General features: G+C 42.7%; 1 protein-coding gene across 10 annotated transcripts in view; it reads right to left on the bottom strand.

Annotated features, from left to right (window-relative positions):
* Positions 1–21,369, bottom strand: part of LOC120558875 (neuron navigator 1-like) — a 97,151-nt gene that overhangs the window by 20,127 nt on the left and 55,655 nt on the right. For all 10 annotated transcript variants that reach the window (XM_039800193.1, XM_039800191.1, XM_039800197.1 and 7 more), the window contains 2 exons: positions 7,067–7,205; positions 2,420–2,723 (listed from right to left, as the gene is read on the bottom strand). In XM_039800193.1, coding sequence (XP_039656127.1) covers positions 2,420–2,723; positions 7,067–7,205 — 443 coding nt within the window. The remainder of the gene's footprint in view (positions 1–2,419; positions 2,724–7,066; positions 7,206–21,369) is intronic.

Below are 21,369 nucleotides of genomic sequence, written 5' to 3'. Positions count from 1 at the left end.
CATTGTAAATTGAATATATTTGGGTTGGTTTTTTTTCTTCCGTTTTCTTCCATTTTATAATGTAAACAATCAATTAAAGGTCCCATGACATGGTGCTCTTTGGATGCTTTTATATAGACCTCAGTGGTCCCCTAATACTATATCTGAAGTCTCTTTCCCGAAATTCAGCCTTGGTGCAGAATTACAGCCACTAGAGCCAGTCCCACAATGAGCTTTCCTTAGTATGTGCCATTTTTGTGTCTCTAGCTATTGAGGAGGAGAGAGGGCGGGGCAAGGTGGAGGGTGGGGGTGTGGCCTTGACCAACTGCCACTTTTCTCGTTTGAAAGCCATGATGTCTCTCTCCCATGGGTTGGCCAAATTCTCTGTGCGGGCAAAGCAGAGAAAGGGGAGGTAACCTTGCTTGTTATGACCTCATAACAAGCAAGATTCCAGAACGGCTCATCTGAGCTTTCATTTTCTCAAAGGCAGAGCAGGATACCCAGGGCTCGGTTTACACCAATCACCATTTCAAGCCAATTGTGGACCATAGGCAGCCTGGGGGAACGCATATTAATGTTAAAAAACCTCATAAAGTGAAATTTTCATGCCATGGGACCTTTAATAAAGTTAAGATAAAATCGTCATAAAAATGACTAAACGATAATGAAAATAATTGTTAGTCTAGTAACCCTAACCCCCAAACCCAGCTCTAAACAAAATGAACAAAACCTAAGCTGCACTAACTACAAAAGTATACAATATGGTTAGTATATAGTGCATACTACAGAATATGCTACATAATAATTATATAGTATGGAAGTACATGTCTATCCCTGGAAATGTTGCTTCTTTAAAGATCTCACACTTTCTGTGTCTACTACACATGCACGCACGCACGCACGCACTAGGGCTGGGCGATAGGGAGAAAATCAGATATCACGATATTCTTGACCAAATACCTCAATATCGATATTGCGGCGATATTCTAGGGTTGACAATTGGTGCTTTAACAAAATATCTTCACATTTAGATATTAGATCAATAATCATCAGTAATGTGGACATAATGTCTAAGTGGGGAAAAGGCAAATAATAGAACAGCTAGAACAGTCTGGTAAGTTCAGAAAAGTACATCACTTTACTGTAATGCAGCCTTTAAAACCAGTAAAAGACAACACTTATGTCATATCACGACATTACAATATTCAAAATCTAAGACGATATCTAGTCTTGTATCACGATATCGATATAATATTGATATATTGCCCAGCCCTAGCACGCACGCACACACACACACACACACACACACACACACACACACACACACACACACACACAAACCTGCCAAACCTCAGCAATGAACTGATCTCCAGCATGAGCGATAGAGACCTCTCTAACTATCTAAGAAATTCTGCTGCTCACTTGGATAAATTCATGAACTCCTCCACACTGATAAGCTACAGCAACCTTTTACAGTCTGCTTTCACTTGACTTCATCATCTGATTAATTAGAGTCTGAAACTCTGTGGCAGATTGAATAACCTTGATAGCAGATTCATAGTGTTCACATCAATAACAATAACAGCCTGGCACAGAGATCACAGGCTGGTTCAACACACTTGTTTGGCATATCTGTCATTTCAACAGCTGGCAATGAAAACACAGGACAGTCCCACAGAAAGAGGACTGTTTACACAGACACTGTGTAATTAGATTGGCCAACAACAGCGCAACCAACTTTTTTTTTGGTTGTCTATATGTGTATGTGTGTGTGTGTTTGTGTTTGTGTGTGTGCTTAAGTTAAGAGCACACAGATGGTGTGCTTAAAAGGCCGATGCACAATCCACACTATTGTGCTCTTTATGTGTGAGAGTGTGTGCGTGTTAAGTGTGATGGGTGACACTCTGTAAGGCTGGCACATACTCAGACAGGTCTGCACTCACACACTATTACAAACACACACACTGTCTCTGGTCCAGTTGTTTCGGGTACAAGGCCTTTATTAAACTGCTATAAATTACTTCTGTCTGGCACAAAAATAAAGCTTGCACAGTAAAAGGCTGGACCAATAGGAAGAAAAAAACATGGTTGGTCAGTGTGTGTGTGTGTGTGTGTGTGTGTGTGTGTGTGTGGTTGGCTGGCAGGAAGGGAGTGGGTGGTGATGGGCATCAAACGCCCATCACCACCCACTCCCTTCCTGCCATGGCACCACTTTCTAAAGGCCCGGAGGGTGGGCTGCAGCTGTGGATGAATGTGTGGGACAAAGACAGAGAGTGTGTCTATTACTGTGTGTGGGTGTGAGACTGCCAGAGAGAAGGGAACATGTGTCAGTCCGCTCAGGTTATGAAACCATTTCAAGTGTAGCTATATATATATTTCACCTCACTAAATGTGTCTGTGTGTTTGTGTGTTTTAGTGTGTGTGTGTTTTCTCCTCTCACCTGCCACTTTCAGCCCACTCTGAGAGGTGTGTGTGATCGGGGAGGTGACTCCCACAGGTGGGTGTCTTCCTTTCTTCAACACATTTCCTTGACCCAGGGTCTGAGGTTTTTTCAGTTCGCCCTTCCCTCCATCTAGCCCCTCACCCTGCGTCCGGGTCTTTTTCCATTTATTGGCTGATTCGGACTTGAGACTTCCTGTATCATAGACGCCGCTGCCCTGGCTCTTGCGGCTGGGTTTTGTGTCATCAGTGTCCCAGGACAGACCGCTCTCCACCAGAGATCTCTTCTCTGCATCTGTACGCATCTAGAAAGAGAAAGACAGACACATGCTTAGAGACACTGTGTCAAGAAAATGTTTAAGAAGCAATGCATCTGTGTGTACCACTACTAAGATTATAATAATATTAAAAAGAACTTTAAGATGTATGTAATCCTCCAAACTCCACCCCAATACGGCTCCGTTCACACCGCAAGTCTTAATGCCTAATTCAGATTTTTTGCTCAGATCCGATTTTTACTTGGCTGTTCACATTACCTTTTAAAATGTGGCCTATATCAGATTTCAGTGTGAACTGTTTGCGGTTTTGAAATGACCCACATGCGCAAAAGAACAATAACAAAGACATCAGACGCAGCACGCTGTTGCACTATAGTTAGGGAGGTTATGGAGGAAGTAAGCATTTTCACTTTTATTTCAAATGCCAGCCATAGCATTAATGAGCAGGTGCTGAGGAGGAGAAGAATGAAGAGAAAGAGAGGCAAATTGGCTATTTTGGCCTTTTGTGGAGATATGGCTGCAAATCACTACAGAGGTCTGTGTGACCGGACGACCGATTTGCACGTCAGGACCGCTATGGGCCTCCACCAAAGTTTCCTCTGGCTTCACCCTCGCACGCGCTCACAGGCTCCACCTCCCCGACGGTGCGGGCGAGACAGGCCGGTGGTGTGCCCAACCCCGAGGGACCGGGAACCCACCTCAGCCGGCCCTCACTTTCATTGCACCACGGGGCGACCCTCTGACTCGCGCGCTAAACTCATTGGTCTGTGTTTACAGACGGGTCGGGTTTTTACGTGAGCTGATTCCCGCCCTAGCGACGCAACGCGGTTGGGGCACACTGTCGCTTCTCTTGGATGATTCTGACTCTTTTCTCATCCCTTAACACAATCCATGTTACAGAGTTAGCTCGGGGCACTGGGAAGAATGAGCCAATGGGACATCTCATTGGATCATTTATGCAAAAACGTGTATCCCTTGAAATCTGTACTTCATGTTCATCATTGGCCGCAGTTTGTCATATGAGGAGGTGTGTGAACTCAGACAGAGCCTCAGACTCTGCCTCATCTTGATGCTTACTGAGCAAAACAACATGTCTAACTCAGTTAACCCCAAAACACACTCACTGATGTCTCATCTCGCAAGTCTGAATCCTATTGTATGCTCTATTTGAACACTTCAAAAGAGACAGCAGGGGAAGGAACTGCCCAACACACACACACAAACACACACGCGCACATACACACACACACTAGAGCTGTCACTCGTCCTCTATAATACCATTCGAATTTCATTTGTTATTTTTTTACGTGGTGTATGTATGCATGTACACACATAGCACACTACTACAAAAATATTAGCTGAGACACAAAGACTCACACACACTGAGCTACACGGAGAAAATAGACAACACAGCTTAAACATAATCCAATAAGGAAGTATGTCAAATGTTAAATTAATGTGAAATGTGAGGTCATTAATGAGTCAAGGTCTTCTGTGTGTTTATGGGGATTACATATGGAAGTGTACTCACGACAAAAGATTTAAAGGTCCCATGGCATGAAAATTTCACTTTATGAGGTTTTTTAACATTAATATGCGTTCCCCCAGCCTGCCTATGGTCCCCAATTAGCTTGAAATGGTGATAGGTGTAAACCGAGCCCTGGGTATCCTGCTCTGCCTTTGACAAAATGAAAGCTCAGATGGGCCGTTCTGGAATCTTGCTTGTTATGAGGTCATAACAAGCAAGGTTACCTCCCCTTTCTCTGCTTTGCCCGCCCAGAGAATTTGGCCAACCCATGAGAGAGAGGCATCATGGCTTTCAAATGAGCAAAGTGGCAGTTGGTCAAGGCCACACCCCCACCCTCCACCTTGCCCCTCCCTCTCTCCTCCTCAATAGCTACAGACACAGAAATGGCACATCCTAAGGAAAGCTCACTGTGGGACTGGCTCTAGTGGCTAGAATTCTGCACCAAAGCTGAATTTCGTGAAAGAGACTTCAGATACAGTATTAGGGGACCACTAAGGTCTATAGAAAAGCATCCAAAGAGCACCATGTCATGGGACCTTTAAGAGAGAGCAGAGAACAATTTTGTGCACTACTCAGTCTTCAGGTCAACCTTAATTAGACTGAGATCCTTCCATAACTAAATGCAATACACAATCCCTGTTTAAGTGTGTAAGTGTTTATAATAGTCTGCATGAGGACCGATATTTCACAGAGGCAGATTATTCTCCCCCCTGCAGGAGACTGACAGTTACACAATGCATCAGGAGGTTTGTGTGTGTGTGTGTGTGTGTGTGTGTTGCACCCAGCGGTTCTCATGAGGACTCATATGCTGAATTCCTTTTTTATTAAAATCAATAGACCCCATGGACAGGTTCACATCACATAAGAAGGAGGTATAAGTGTGTGTGTGTGTGTGTGTGTGCGTGCGTGCGTGCGTGTGTGTGTGTGTGCAGGTAAGTATGTGTGTCCTGTCTGACCAGACCTTGTTGATAAAACATTGTCATTTCCTCACATACATTCCCTGATTATTGAAACAGATAGCCGTGGCAAAACATGATAACAACACATACAGACAGATAGGCAGGCAGACACACACACACGCACACACACACACACACACACACACACACAAAGTGAAAACAATGTGTATTAACTTGAATACTTGGACTATCGAAATATAGGATTTGTACCACCTACATACACCACTTTCTGGCTTTGATTCTCTCTCTCTCTCTCTGTGTGTCTCTCTCTCTCTCTCTCTCTCTCTCATCTCTCTCAGCCATGTCTTCTTTGTGCCCCCGTCTTTCCTCCAACCTTATATCCTTATTGAGTACATTATGCAATATGTGGGAGAGATGAGGAACGGATGTAAAGTCAGAGCTGCCTTTGAGGGAATTAAAATCAACAGGAGCAAAAAGGGAAAAGGGGGAGTGATACAGAGGAGAAAACGGAGACAAAGAAATGGCTTCGGGACACAAAGACAAAGAGAAACCGATAAAGAAAACTCAACTGAGAATGGTGAAAGAACAGGAACCATGTGTATTAGACAATGTGGGGTGCATGATGAGGTTAGGTTTGGATACCATGGTAATAATGCCATAAGGGGGTAATGGTTGCTATGACTCCTGCAACTAGGCGTGGAGGGAGGTGCCCCGGTTCTTGTGGCTCGCTGGCCTGGATGCAGAACTGCAGATGGCCCTGTGTGTGTGTGTGTGTGTGTGTGTGTGTGTGTGTGTGTGTGTGTGTGCAGATGGCCATTCTAGACCTGTCCTTCAGTATATGGGAGAAGACAAAGACCCACACTCTCAGCATCCCTACACCTCAGTTGCCATGGTTACACTGATTCCCTCTTGCTCTCTCTAACTCCCTCCATCTCTCGTCTCTCTTTCTCTAAGATCCCTCCTACATCCGTCACATAAAGCACATTGTGGAGGTGTGACCTACATCACACACTCTGTGAAAACACACACACACACACACACACACACACACACACACACACACACACACACACACACACACACACACACACACACACACACACACACACACACACACAGTCTGGAATCCATACAGCTACAGATGGACAATGAAGAACCTCAAGCATAGCTGCAGACAGGATTTTAGAAGCACTGAAGTCATGAGTCCCAAATCCTCCCATCCCCACAGCATATGTTTAAAACTGCAGCTTATACATCAGTGCACTTCAATCAATCAGTTCAAAGATAATCACTTTGGACAGTTGTTTCAGTCAAGCTAATTATACTGCTGAACTGGACCAAAACTACAGGCTCTGGATCAGCGGAATCTGAAAAAAAAACTTTTGACTCAATCAGAGCTTGAACTGCTATGATAAAAGTCCCAAAACACCACATGGCATACATTTTAGATTTTTGGTATATTGATAAATGTTGCCTAGATCAGTAACCAACAACTACAGTCCCACTAGATGTTCCTCTCTAAAACCTCCAAAATAAGCCTGATTACAATAAAAAAATTACCTCTTTAAAACCCCAACAAAAGATCAAAAGGGAGCCTTGTGGAACAATGCAGCTATCCAGCATGCAGTGTGTGTTGCGGCGAACATTGATCGCTGCAGATGTGATAAATATTATGGCTGTGCATAGAATACTTAATCAGGCTTTATCTCTGATGCCAGTGTCCTGCTGCCTGTTGTGTGTTATTTGTGTGTATGTCCTCTCTACACTGACACAGAGTGTTTGACACATTATTCATCACCTCATCAATACCTCACTGGATTAACAGCTTAATCAATACTACTGTAAGCGACACACATTGCTAATCTGTGGCAGACGGCTTTGTGTGCGTATGTTGTGTGAACGCTTGTGTGTGCGTTACTTACCACTATGGCTGAGTTTCTGCGGGAGCCGATGGGAGTGGTGGGAAGGGAGTTGAGAGTGGGACTCGTGTTGAACTCTTCAGAGCTGAGGTTGTCTGAGCCATCACTCAAACCGCTGCTGATGGAACTGCTCTCATCCCAACTAAAAGAAACGATGACAAAGAAGATGTGTCAGATGATATTCATATATTAAAGCATGCTGCTTCTGCAATTATCAGGGAGCACGTGAAAATATTATGGAGTAGCACAACTCATTTTAGAAAAATGGAAATTACTAGCATATTGAGAATGCTAGTATTAGAGCATGTGAAAAAAAAGCAAAAAGAGAAGTCAAACAAAATAGTTGGCTTAAAGTAATGGAGAAAGAATTAAAAATGTTAGTTTAAAATAATAGATAAATGGTTAAAATGTAAAGCTAAAAATAACAAATAATGCCATCAAATAGTTAGCTAAAAGTAATGGATAAATGGTTACAATAGATAGCTACTTCAATGCAGTGTCTTAAAGAAGTTTGGGATCCACTGAATAATAGACCACATCTTGTAGTTAGAAGAAATATGTAATGTCCTGCCTAACAAATTTGCTATCATGTGTGATCAAAAGTGTAATTTCAGAGCCTAAATCAGTGCATTAGACTGCTAGTAAACTACACTAATTAGGTTAAATCCAGACAGATGATAGAGATGTGATCCTATTTTCAGGGTGAACAAATTTGGGCAAGTGTTTGAGTACTATGTCACTTTTCCCGGTTCGGTCCCCCTACAGGTTGTCTCATTGGAACTACAGCTGCAGCTAAAAGCTATTTTGTGTTAAATTAAGCCCCAATGCCATTACGAATCCACCTTTCTGTGAATCAAGACACCAAATCCTTTCCAACTCCAAGGGCGTACAGAAGCTATTTCTGCTTCCCTGCAAAGATCGATCAAGTATCACATACCATCACATGCTCCCATATCCGAGAAGATCTGACAAAAACAAAATAATCTGTGACAATTAACTGGATATCTCTTCAAAGTTATACACTGCATAAAACTAACAAAGCTCCACCAGCTAAGTTACATCAGCGGTTGGCTCACTTGGCTCCATGTCTTACCGTTTGTCTTTTGATTAAATATTCATAGACCATATTTGAAACGCTGCTCACTCTATATAGTTAACTTTCACACTGCATGTGCTGCAAACACTTGGCGAGCTGAAAATTGGAGCGCTCTCGACATTATCTAAACCCACACACACAAAAATAGCACCGAAGAACATATACACTGATGCATGTGCCCACGAGAGTATGCAAGAGGGGAGTCTGTGCCAGGACTATGAAGTCTGTCCGCTTGGCACACATCTGCTTAGCTGTTTTTCTTTTCCCACTCAAGAGCAATTGTTCTGAAAATCCTATTGTTGTTACCTCTGTATATCTAAAACAATAGTATTGAAAGACATCATACTTCAAACTAACTAGAATATCAGTGATCCATGATGTTTGGTGCATTCTAGGAACTATTTCATGATACAGTGTTGCTTGTATGTACCCATTTTTACTCAACATCACCTTTAGATTGTCTAGTTCTGCCAACATGATTCATTTCTGATATTTGACAGGCAGAAACCCATACATGCTGTTGTGTTGCCTAGATTAGACTATGGTCATGGTCTGTTGTGTGGTCTACCCAGGAACCCTGTTGAACATTTACAAGATTGCTGCTTGAATCTGAACCCCAACCAGGAGAGATTAAATAAAAAAATTAAATAAAATCAATTGTGACATTTGACCATTTCCTGTGTGGTGATAAAATATATGGAATACAGTAATATGACCTATCTAGCATACATCTAATTGGAACGAATGTGTCATCTTGCTCAACACAATGACTTGTAGGAATGACAAAGGAGGAAAGTGGGGGAGAAAAAGGCACATCTGAGAGGTGTGTTTGGGTGTACATCCACATGTGCTCATATACATTAAGTAGGTCAGGCTTAGGAAGTTAGGGGGTTGGGGGGTTTATCTTATTAGGGTCAGTAGGTTTGACTGATATCATAATATACTGTAAAACAAGTTGTGAGGGTGGGGCTTTGCCTAATGAGGTCATGTATACTGTGGCACAGGGGAGGATAGTGGTGTGGGCCTTCCGGTTGGGTGCCTGTATGGGTCACACTGTACCCTGGGGACTTGACTGGGGGGGCGGATGAGGGGGAAGGGGAAAGCACACCTTCTCTCCCCCAAAAAAAAAAAATATAAACACTGAAAGTAGAAAGTCAGAAAGTAAATAAAAGTTGAGACGATGTGGCCGCCAAGAGGCACATAAGGCATCGTACAGTTTTCACAGCGTATGCACATGAATTTCAGTGTGACTATCTTGGAAAAGACTTGATCTGCCTTTAGCTTTGATCCGCAGACATTATGTTCAGTCAGACTTCAAAAGCCCCGCTTTTAAGTTCTGTGAGCAGAAAAACTAAACTTGATTTTCTGATATAAAAACACTGTGTCCAAGTTTTGGGCTAAAAAATTCCAAGCCAAAACCTGATATCCTCAATCACTGTCTGGCGATATATACGGCTGCACCAGATCCTGACCACATGACCAGTGTCATGTGGTCCAGCTCTTCTTTGCCATCTATAGTCCTCCATTAACTCAAATGGGTGAGATAAAAGGAAGCTTGAAAAGAGGGCGATGAAACACGAGAATACTCGAGAGAAGAGGGTGAAGTGGCGTGTGGGAAGCAAAGAAAGAACTGAAACGACAAGTGTGAAAAAAAAGAGAGCTATAGTGAAAAGAGAAGTGTTGTTGATGACACACAGAAAACCTCGTCAACATCTCAGGACGTGATGAACTCTCTCAAGAGGATTGTCTCTCAACTCTCCCTCGAAACGTCCACCAACTTGCCTCCTCTACCTCAATTGACAAAGCTTTTGAAATCTCCTGTCATAATCTCTCTTCGCTCCGCCTCATCTTTTTTATTCTTTAGCAGCAGCTGCAGAGACCGAGGGATAATATTAGCACACAATTCAGATTAGCAAGTGTCTCATGGCAAGCACCATTTTAGTAAAGCCACTTCCATGTCACATTTGTGTTAATTTGAATTAACCAACCCTAAATTATATCTTCCTCTGAAAAGCTAAATAACACCAGCCAGCTACAGTATTAAACACATACATTATTGTATAATGTATGTGTTTAAATCAAAGTACAGAGGGAAAATCATGGCCATAAACCACATCTGCATGCCCTACTAATGAATGTTAAATTTCATAGGACTATTGCGACTTTAGACCTGACCTTTTTAGACCTGATCTCAATCTAAAGAACCCCGTTGCAGGGAAAGGATCAGGACATTGAGAAATGGTACCCTGTAACTGTAATTTCATAAGCAAAATGAAAATCAATGTTGATTCGATTTAGGCTGCAATAAATGTCATTTAATCTGAGATGCGCTTGATTAAACTCATTCTTCACCTCCACCTGACCGATGATTTCTTTCTGCGCACCATGTGCAAAATGCAGCATCCTGCTGAGCTGCGAATATGCCACATGGACACACTGTATTCTGTCGTCCTGAGCCAGTGGCACACATTTGGTGTCCTAGTCTAAGAAAAGCCACAATGAGTCAGAGAGCAAACTTAGAATATGTCATCTCTCAGAAAGGGAGAATGTTTAACGTAAATTGCAGAATATTTCAAATGGTTTTAATATTTCATTTTTATTTTCCAGATTGATAAAGGTCATTGCGGTCAATACAAACAACATCATCCTTTCACAGAGACATGATTTCTTTGTTCCTCCGTCTGCAGAGAGGGTCGGCACACCAACGCAAACAGTGAGCCTCACAAACTATCAAGACAATAGTTGAATAGCTGCTGCTGAGCTTAATACTAGCTTTTATTAACAGGCTTCTGTGTTCCTTCACTATTCAGACTATGGAGCTAATTGCCCTGATCTCAATGTGAATGGTCTTTTTTGCTGCTCATTATGAGAGCTCTGCACTCCCTTCTCCCCCCGTCTCCTCTCCTGATCTCTTTGAGGTTGAGAGATGGCAGAAAGAAAGTGAGAGAAATATGTTAGATCCAGAAGCAAGAAAAAAGCCACTGCAGAGACAAAGCAGCTTTGCCTGTAATTTGTGGGAGCAGTGCTTGGTGGGAGTTGGAGTCTTGCCAGCCTCAGGGAACAGACTTAACAGTATTGGTTGATAAGCTGTTCCATCTAAACAAACATTTGTTAAAACTGCATGCAGGCCATTTGGAGGAATGTGATGCTGAAGCTCTCCTGTGGAATTAAACTTTCAGAAGTAATTTCTGACTTTGCTGCATGGTCAGAAGATGGTTAGTGATTGTGGAAGGAGACAGACTTACTCTCCTACACAGAACAAAATAAAAACTAAAAAACAATTAAGTAATTACCTGATCGATAGTCAAGGCACATTATAGAGAATGTAAGTGCACTTATGCAAAGCCTTGCACTAAACAACAGATCAATAGCAAGGAGGAGCACAATGACATTATCAATCTTGTTATCTAATTATAGCTCCCTTTGCAACAAAATCTGAATATTCCACCAGATCAGCAAGGTGAAATGATTATGAATGTTTAGTAATGTGACCTTCAAGGTTCCCTGTGGAATTTTAGACCTGTAATAGCGCTACAGAGCAGTTTTTCTATGAGTGGATCTTTTATCTTGTGACACGATACAGTCTTACCAATGGAGTCGCACTGTTCCACTGATCAACAGGTGGCAGTACCGGGCCAAGATATGCTGCAATGCACCAGCGAAGGCAGTGAAGAAGAAGGCCACAAGCTAGTAAACATGGATGTGAACAATGCTTGAATAAAAAAATACTTAAAAATTGGCTTAGCAAATGTTTTGTGAGAAATGAAATGCACTCGACATGTTTGTTAGACCTCAAGGACACACACAATGCATTTTTGTGAGTAACACTCCAGAGGGCACCTTCAACAGTGCTAATGCAACCTGGTCAATCAAAAGCTAGCAGAAAATTACTAATTAGACCATAGTGGAGCAGAAAAGATGAGAATATCGGGGACAGTTGGAGGGTGTTAGCTAACATAGGAGACTTTGTAAAAAGGATGAAATGATACAAGAACAACATACTTTTTATACCCTTTGTACCCTTATGGGGTTAAACACATTTTATACAGGGTGATAGTTGGACACAGTCTCTCTCACTTGCGTAAAAGCATGGAAAGTGTTTCTGCAGTCCTACAATGGACAGGAACTTTCCATTCCTATTAAAATCCACAGTGTCACATGGCAGAACCCAAAATGGCTAAATCAGGTTCCTGGTTGTAGTGATGCCTTTTCAGGCAAATGGAAAGTAGGGCAATGCCAGACTGGCACTCGGCAGTCGGCTCAGAAACCGGAGGGGGCACGCATGAAAGGGCTGTTGAAGTCATTAGATTCTCTAAAGACTAAATATGTGAGACTGTGACTGGTGCTAGAGATGACAATAAGGTGAGATGAATTGTCTGTGCTTGTGTATCTGCCCATACAATTCAGTTATTGCAGCTAGATCTCTATCTGCGAGAGAGAAGGTCTGTTTGAAGAGGCAGAAAACAGCAGGAAACTTGGCCTCTAAGTCAGGTGAGGGACATAGAGAAGGACACATATGCCTATGCAAAAAACAACCAATTGAAAAACTCCTCAACCATTGTACTACAAAAATGCCCCATTCCAACTTACAGCAGGTGTAAGGGTACAATAATAATGTTGTTTATCTTCAGGAGTGTAGCACAACATTCTGGGGCCTGTAGAAAGGCATTTTCTATAGGCCCCTCTCCGCATCCACGGCTATTCATTCTAGCATCTTTTTGGGCCCTCCTCACATGAGGGCCCTGGGTACTCAGTCCCCTTTTCCCCCCCAGTCCGACATCCCTGTTTATCATATAAAAAGAACATTAAACAGCAACATTATGTCACGCTGTCTGCCTCAACAGCCTCTACAGACTGGAGGCATAAAACAACATAACAGAGTGGACAGTTTTCTCAAAAATACTCACAATGATTAAAAAACAAAATGACTCATGTGCAGGGGGGACAAGCATGACTGGCCACGCCCATAGTCATGTGATGCTTCTCCTCTTCAACACAATCATGGCTGCACTGACCATCTGGGAGACAGAGTCTTAAATAAATGCAGTAGAGTTGATTTATAACAAAAATCATGCAATGTGCATGAGGTCGCACAAATATGGATGGATGGACATTCACCTTATAAGATTGAAGGAGAGGGTGAATATGGATTGTATGCACAGATGGCTAACAATATGGGTCCCTGGACCACTTCAGCAGCTTATCATCAGGAAAAAAACACACTCATACGCACAGATCTGTGATTCACCTTGGTGGATTATAAGCATATAGCAAAATCGTCATTTTCCAATAAAATGGAAATATGAGAGGTTGGGAACCATCAAAAACCCAGACTAACAGACTGAGGAACAGATTATTCCCCAGAGCTGTAGCCTCCATCAACCCCCCTCTCCATGCACAAGCACACAAATACAACCTTTAACTGCTAAGGACTAAGGACTACTGTCATGAAAGCACTTTAACAAACCAAAAAACTAAACATAACAAAAAAACTCTGCAAATACTCATATGAGTACTATGTGCAATGTCTTTTTTAATCTTTTTATTTGTTTGTTTTTTTCTTGTTTTTAGCTGCACTGATTGCCACCAACGAAATGTCATTATGTTCACACAATGACAATAAAGTATCTTGAATCTTGATGTTATATATATATATATATATATATATATATATATATATATATATATATATATTCTTAGTGGCTGGATGAGCATTTAAACATTCTGCAGGCAACATTGTTTTTTTAAGATGAGTAGGATTATCCATCACTACTGCACCATATAGGGCCATGAAATAATTCCCTCTGCAGGCCCAGCCCTTATTATATCTTGAAAGCCTCAAACTCTGACACAGGAGGTACATTAAAGACATTGCGTGAACATGCAGCCACTGCAGACTGTAGCTATGGTCATTGTATACATTACATATCTGTGATTGTACTTCAGATGCAGGCAGACTGATCACAAATGTCATTTCAGCTGCTTCAGCCATCTGCTGCACTCTGGAGTCACGGAACGTTCTTATAAGAGAAACACTGCTATACATGCTGTTATTACCTTTAGTCTCACTCATGAATTACTTATTCTACCCCTTTTTAATGATGACATGTTGTCTGGGGCACGTTTAGAGTAATTAGCAAACAAATCTGTGGTTAAAAATGGCTTTTAATTAGCCACCCAATTCAGGTTCTCTGTTGAGTTGTATTGTTAAACACTTACAGTAGATCATGGACAAGACCCAATTAAAAACTAGATTGTGCAAGCAGCCTGCTGTAAGGTACACACTAAACAGAGAAATTAATTTCCTCTTCAGCGTTATTTATTATTTCCTCTCCGTCCCATTTCCATGATGTGGAATGAAACAATGTGTGATGGCTGCCTGATGACTCTCCGTCTTTTGTGCACACATACATACACACGCCACACACAGCAGTATTTGGGCATTACAGGGGATTAGAGAAAAGGCTGGAGTTAATGAGCTAGTAATTACTGCTAATTCCTTCTGCCACCAGGGTCAGAGCAGGCCAGGGGCCTCAGTTAGCAGTCCTGTAAGTGTGTATATATGTGTGAGTGTAAGTCTATGGAGGAAAATACGAGGTCACATCCCTAAATGGCCATCACAGAGGAGAAACCCTGTTGTGCCTTTGACAGGCATATCCCTGACAGCACTGGCCTGGGGGTTTAGGACACAAACACACACATATACACTCCCAAACACATACACATCAGATGCACTAGATTGCCACTGTCCCCTGGAGTGAAGTTTGAATTAGCTGTCTTTGTCTTTGTCTCTGAATTAGAAATGTGTGATGTTAGGACTGGGAGCTGGTGGGAACGGCAGCTTTGCTCAAGTCACTGCTCTGCTGGGGGTTAACCTAACCAGGCTGCGTATTACTGGCTTTAAAGTGTGTGTAGAAGAATATTGAAGTACATCATTTATCCAAGGTTTCCTCGCAAGGAAGGGGACACATTCTGCAAATGCTTGGGGCTTTCTGGATGGAAAGTTAAAGCACTGAAAAGGCACTCAGACGCATCAGGAATCCTGGTCAGTAAAATGTTTCTTTTCTGAGTGTGGGGGAGGTGGAGATAGATGGTGAAAACTGTACAGCTTAAGAAGAGAAGAAATTGTTTCAGCAAAATTCTCCCCACACAGCAAATTTATCTCTGAATCTCTCCTATCCTCCTGACCTCCCAGGGTGGATGGACGGAGTTGGCTCAGAGTTCAACACATTGCAGCTGAGAGACGACTTGGCTCTAAACTACTTTATCCACGTGAAATTAAACAGGACGGTCGAAACAGTGGAAGGTTCCAAGCTTCATATAAGGAACCAAACATTATGTGACTGTTGATCACGCTGACACATACTGGGTCATCTTGATCTTCTCATATCGTAAGCCCCAAAAAGGAAAACAGTAGGAGCTAGGAGAGGTGTACAGATGATTCCTTGAGAGGCACCAGACACATCTTCTTCTTTGTATTTTTCTTTTATTTACTCAGCTCAAATAGGGTTAAAGTTTAAAGGTTACTGCCCGACAGTCTAAACATGGCTGATGCAGGGCTTTGAATGTAGCCACAATTCAAACGCCTTTGAACTTATTTTGCATAAATTAACGCAAGAATGGGAGAAAATGGTTAAACAATTTCCCCACAAAGTAACTGTATGCCCTTAGAGTAAAGAGCATGATAAATTAGGTCAAAGCATGTTCGATTTCAGAAGACATTAAAATGTTTCAGTGTGTTAGGTGGTGACCAGCAGAGCTCTTTTATGACTCAATAACCCTTGACCCCCACAGTACCATGAGTTTCTTCCAAAGTCCTTTTCTTCTCTACAAGAGAGCAGGAAGCAGAAGAGGGACAGCACTCCTGGGACAAGGTGGAACAGCCTTTTAAATCACCTCCATAAGTAGTTCAGTCTGGGGTGCAACATGGAGCGCTTCCCAGCCACAACTCAAGGGCTAAGAACTGGGGAGGAGCTAACAAGGGGAACCCCGGCACGCAGAGGCCCGGGACAGGGGTTGGATCCTGGGGTAGAATTTCCTCTGGCCTCCCTCCAGACATGTCAACGACAACAACAAAAAGTGAAATATGATACAGCTTACCTGTTGGGTTTTTGGAAAGGCAAATGTTGAACAGACCCAAGTGTAATACTGATATTAACTGAGAAATGTAATTGTCATAGGATGGTGTTAATTTACAGTAAGGATACTGTCAGTGTTTGCAGCACTACCGAATGCATCACACTAGGGAACTAACTCCCTCTAACACACACTGTCATACACACACATGACATATGCATGCACATATAGCAGATGGAGGAACTATGATGTCAGCATGATGTGAGCCGTTGTTCATGGGTAAAAGGGCAGTGGCTCAACATGGCTACCAAATGCCATGCCATGTCACAACAACTGGTACAGATCTGTAAATAACATTTCAGGGGGCATCCTCACCCTAAAGAATTATTTTTCCCTCCTCTGCAACTAATGCCACTTCTTAATTATGTCTTAACCTCCCAGATTAGTACATACAACAGCAGCATTGTGGTGAGATGTTAAATGTGCTAAAGGCAGTGGATTATGGGTTGATGGTACTTAAGAGGCCAAGCTGCAGCTCTTAAATCAGTTTTGGGTTAAATTAAGAGTAGATATGTTGAGATGGACAAATATGAATAAACAGAGAGAAAGATAGAGAAAGCAACAAGTGAGACTTGTGTTTTAATCAAATCAAGCTACACAAAGAGGCTACAGATCTGAGTAGAACACCACTAAGCACCTGCCAAAGGTTGTCCAAACACAACCTGAATAAAAAAGAATGAAAGGCCCATTGACTGGAGCAGAGATACTCTTTCACTTCTTCTGGCTGAGATAAAGCAGACAACTATTGAAACACACACATTACTCCCATGTTGTTGGGGCACGCGACACGTACAGACAGGTCGCTGTATGTGTGTGTTTTTGTGTGCATTCGTGAACATATGTGGTGGTGACTGACAGGACCTGGGGACGCACCCTGAAGGAGCACGCACCCATCACCTGCTGTCACTCATAACACGCGCACTCTGGTCATGCCACTTAAAGTTGTTACAGTGAGTTTGGGAGACATTCCTTGCCCTCGGGCTGCTCAAAACACACACTTCACATTCCAGCGTGTGTATTCTGGGGTCCCACTCCCTAATCCTCCAACATATGCAGACACACATATGCATACCATCGCACGGGTGCAAAGACACACACAAAAATAAAATTACGGATCCAGAGGTTCCAATAAAATTAAAATCTGCAGCCTCGAGTTTGTTACCAATCGTCTCACTTTCCACTAAACTCAAAGAAAACTGAAAGTTTCAATGAAGGACATTGTCTGAGCTTTTTACTCACTCTACATTTCCTAGAAAACTACTTCACTATCAGGTAAAAATGACATCAAGAGGTTATTATTCTCCATGGCCATTGAGGTTAGTCTTATAGCTTGCTCTCTTGTTCCCAGCGTGCCTGTTAAGATGCACTGTTGTCTGGCTGTAGGTCATTCTCTGGCTTTGATGTAACAGAGGAACCCACTAAACCACGGGGGCACCACCTTGTGAAAATATGAGCTCTGTTTGTGAACACAGGCTCCTGTGTGTACAATAAAAAGGAGTATGTGCATGTGTCTTACAAGCACAGGTTAAAAGCATCTGTTGTTTCGCTCTCAGGTCTCCCTAATGACCGTGTAGGCAGGACAATTAAACTTGTTCACTTGATTGCAAATCATCAAGAGTGAGTGGCCGCATAAAATTACTTTGGCCATGTGTTTTGTAGGGGTGTGAATCTTCACTGCTCTCACGATTCAATTTGATTACGACTATCCTGTCAACGATTCGAATCCATTCGATATCACCATGCATCCCGATTCTTCACGTCGTCAACATTATTACATATTGCTACACATGGTTTTAAATCAACAAATTCAAGTAGTCATATATATATATGAACTCCCATTTGTATTGTATCTGCTCTCAAAAATACACATCCTGAATGAAGTGGAGTCTGAACACAGCAGACAACAGACAAAAGCCAAAAAAAGCAGCAACCAGAAAAATAACAAGTAACTAAAGTAAGTAGGCAATAATCGATTATGGTCTGTCACTGCATCGATGCAGAATCCTCCTTGTCCACATCGCGATGCATCGATGCAATGATTAATTTCAACACTGCTAGTGTTTTGGCCTTCCATCCACTCTGACTTGACCTTGTTGGCCACTGAAAAATAAAGCCATTTTGTGAATAAATCTGAAAATGCTGACAGTGTGGATGCAGAAAGTAAAGCTTTTGTGAAAATTGCAGACATAAATTGTGATGGTTGGTCAGCTGCTGGATCAAGTGTCCTGCACATGCCCAGGAAAAGAGATTTAGTTTTTGATTACTCTGCCGTTTCTATGTGAACGGCAATCTTTTTGAAAACATCCAAAACATGCCTGTGTTGATAGAAGGCTTTCAACACCTAATGTGTGCTTTCAAATGTACAGTATCTGCACATGTGTGGACATGTGTGTGTGCTGAAGATTAATAAAAACCGGTTTATGAATCATGAGGGTGTGAGAACATTATCAACAGGCTGCTGACCCTTCTGTGTCTGAGTCATCAAAGTGTGTTTCCAAAACAACTTATTCTATCTTTGACCCTGAGCCCTCTAGCACAAATGACACCATTTGTGTGTTTGTGTGTGTAAAAAACAAACAACCTAATTTGCTAAAATGTCTTAGTTAGAGGACATTGGGGCGCCAGCTGACCAGTGCCACCTGACAAACCTGACATTTCTGAATAGCGTGGCGAATTCACTTCACTCCCCCATACAGATGGGTATAATTATTATACATTAATTAAAAACATTATGGATTTCAGCTTTAATTAACATGCTGGGTCTCCAGTGAGGCACCTAAAGTCAGGAAGCTGTAAAAGCATTCAACCAATCAGAGCTGCAGTGACCAACACTTCCCATGCACAGCTACATGACATCAGCAATGACACAAGCCTGGTCTGCATCACAGTGACCGGTGTTCCTTTTGTATTTAACTAAAAGAAAACTGAGGGGATTTGGGTGTGACACACATTAATGAGTGATGTCACCATGTTGCAAATCAGCTATTTGGAAGAGGTTGTGTTGTTAATCAGGGGAGGATCTAGATAGGGGTGGGCCATGCTGAGCAGGCTATTTGTATATTGTTCAGATGAGAACACACAGGGACAGACAAGTTAATGTTGGATTGCTTTCAAAATGACTAATAGAGTTGATCAAATCTTTGTGTTGCCTGGAACTGGTTAGCCAGTGATGCATGTTTTATGTTTCATTACGTGCGCACACACACACACACACACACACACACACACACACACACACACACACACACACACACACACACACACACACACACACACACACACACACACACACAAATGCTGACACCCACACTAAATGTGCAGAGCCACACTTACTACTACCACCTCTGGCCTCCATCATATAGTTTATCAACCTTTTGACAGCCAGTCTGTTTAAGCACATGTGTCCAACTCAAACACACAGATAAAAACAGCCTGGTTGTACCTCTGCGACTCAAAACTGAAAATGTTTTTGAGTGTGTGTCAATGGGTTAGATGGCGAAAGTGTTTGTGTCTGCTGGGTGTGTCTAAATGCCCTGATATCAGACCACTCTGCTAATGGGTTTACATAAAGGGTCGATGGATGGTATAGAGGTCAGTCGACCAAAAAGAGCAAAGCTGACCCCCCTCAAACCCCACACACACACACACACACACACACACACACAATCAATACAAGCATCTCTGTCCAAGTTGTCCTAATGAGTCTCATAAGCAAGTCAACTCCATTATTATTTCTATAATTCTTACTAAATTACTTAATTTCTATGTCACAAATACAAGTCTTTGTATGCATCTCCTCTGTCACCATAAACAGCCTACACAGAGCAGCTGACCTATATTAGCCCACACATTAAGACATACAATTAGATAATTCTCACATGGCGTGGGTATGAGGATGGTACCAAAAAAAGAGGCTTGCTGCAGTTAACCCAATCACAGCAGATATACCGGGAGAAGGCGTCGTTCAGAATGTAGGTCAACCGTTCAGTAGAATGCGGGTCCCGCAGAGGATCAATACGAACACACCCACCCACTCACATGCATACCTGCCACTGCTGATTGCCCACCAAACCCCAGCAAACCAGTTGTCATCGCATGCAGCTTAAAAGAATGGGGATGTCAGCCGACCTAAATCACAGAAACACTTAAGGCGCGCACGCACATTATGCGCGTACACATGCATCATTCAAATCTATCGGCACTATTCTCATTTGATGATTTGCAGTAATGTGTTTTTCTTGATTCCTTTTAAGCGAAGAAGAAACATCCTGCTTCTTTTTAGATGCTGCTGCTAATATAATACAGTATAACGACATTAAAGGACAGTGCTGATTCAACATATGGCTTTGCGCATTGAGGTCTGTGCCTCTGTCTGCTGTATTGCTCCGTCTATACGCGCTCACCAAAAGCCCACTTTTCACCCGGCGTCTAGACCGAGATAGAATATCCCATAACAGCCTAATCTGAGCGAATGCCAGTCACAATAATGAAACGTGCCACCATGCAGCTGTTAAGAGTTTTATCAATGAGACGTGCTGCTGCTTATTACGCACTGGCTCCGCCGGAGCTTCTACAACCCATTCACCACTATCAGACACCTCCCGTTTGTATCGCGTTAAGATAATCAAATAGCAATGTCACCAGTGTGTCAATTAGCTTCTCATCCGGCATTCTCAGTCACATGCAGGCTCATGGTCGCACCTATTTACCTTGACAGAAAGTGCATTGTCCTCCTCGCGCGCTGCGGACCCGGGAGCTGCAGCATTTTCCCGTTCAGCACGCGCCCGCTCATTCTACAACCGTCCAGCTTTTTCAAGCCGCTTTGTTGCCGTTTGGCATATCCCGGCCCCTGAAACAAGACAGAGAGAATCCACCCGGTGGATTCCGCCGCTGATAACCGGTAACCGCCTGTAAGAGTCAGCAGCGTTAACTGACTGACCCACTCCCGCAGTGCCTCCCCTCTGACACACACTTTCTCACACACACGCTAGGGAGGGAGGCGATGAGCAAGGGAGGGAGGCATGGATAGAAAGGCAACACCCCAAATTCCTCCTCCTCCAGCCCCCGTTTCGCT

Source organism: Perca fluviatilis, chromosome 5, assembly GCF_010015445.1.
Source record: "Perca fluviatilis chromosome 5, GENO_Pfluv_1.0, whole genome shotgun sequence".
In the NCBI taxonomy this organism is placed as follows: Eukaryota; Metazoa; Chordata; class Actinopteri; order Perciformes; family Percidae; genus Perca; species Perca fluviatilis.
This window is presented reverse-complemented; position numbering and strand designations above follow the sequence as displayed.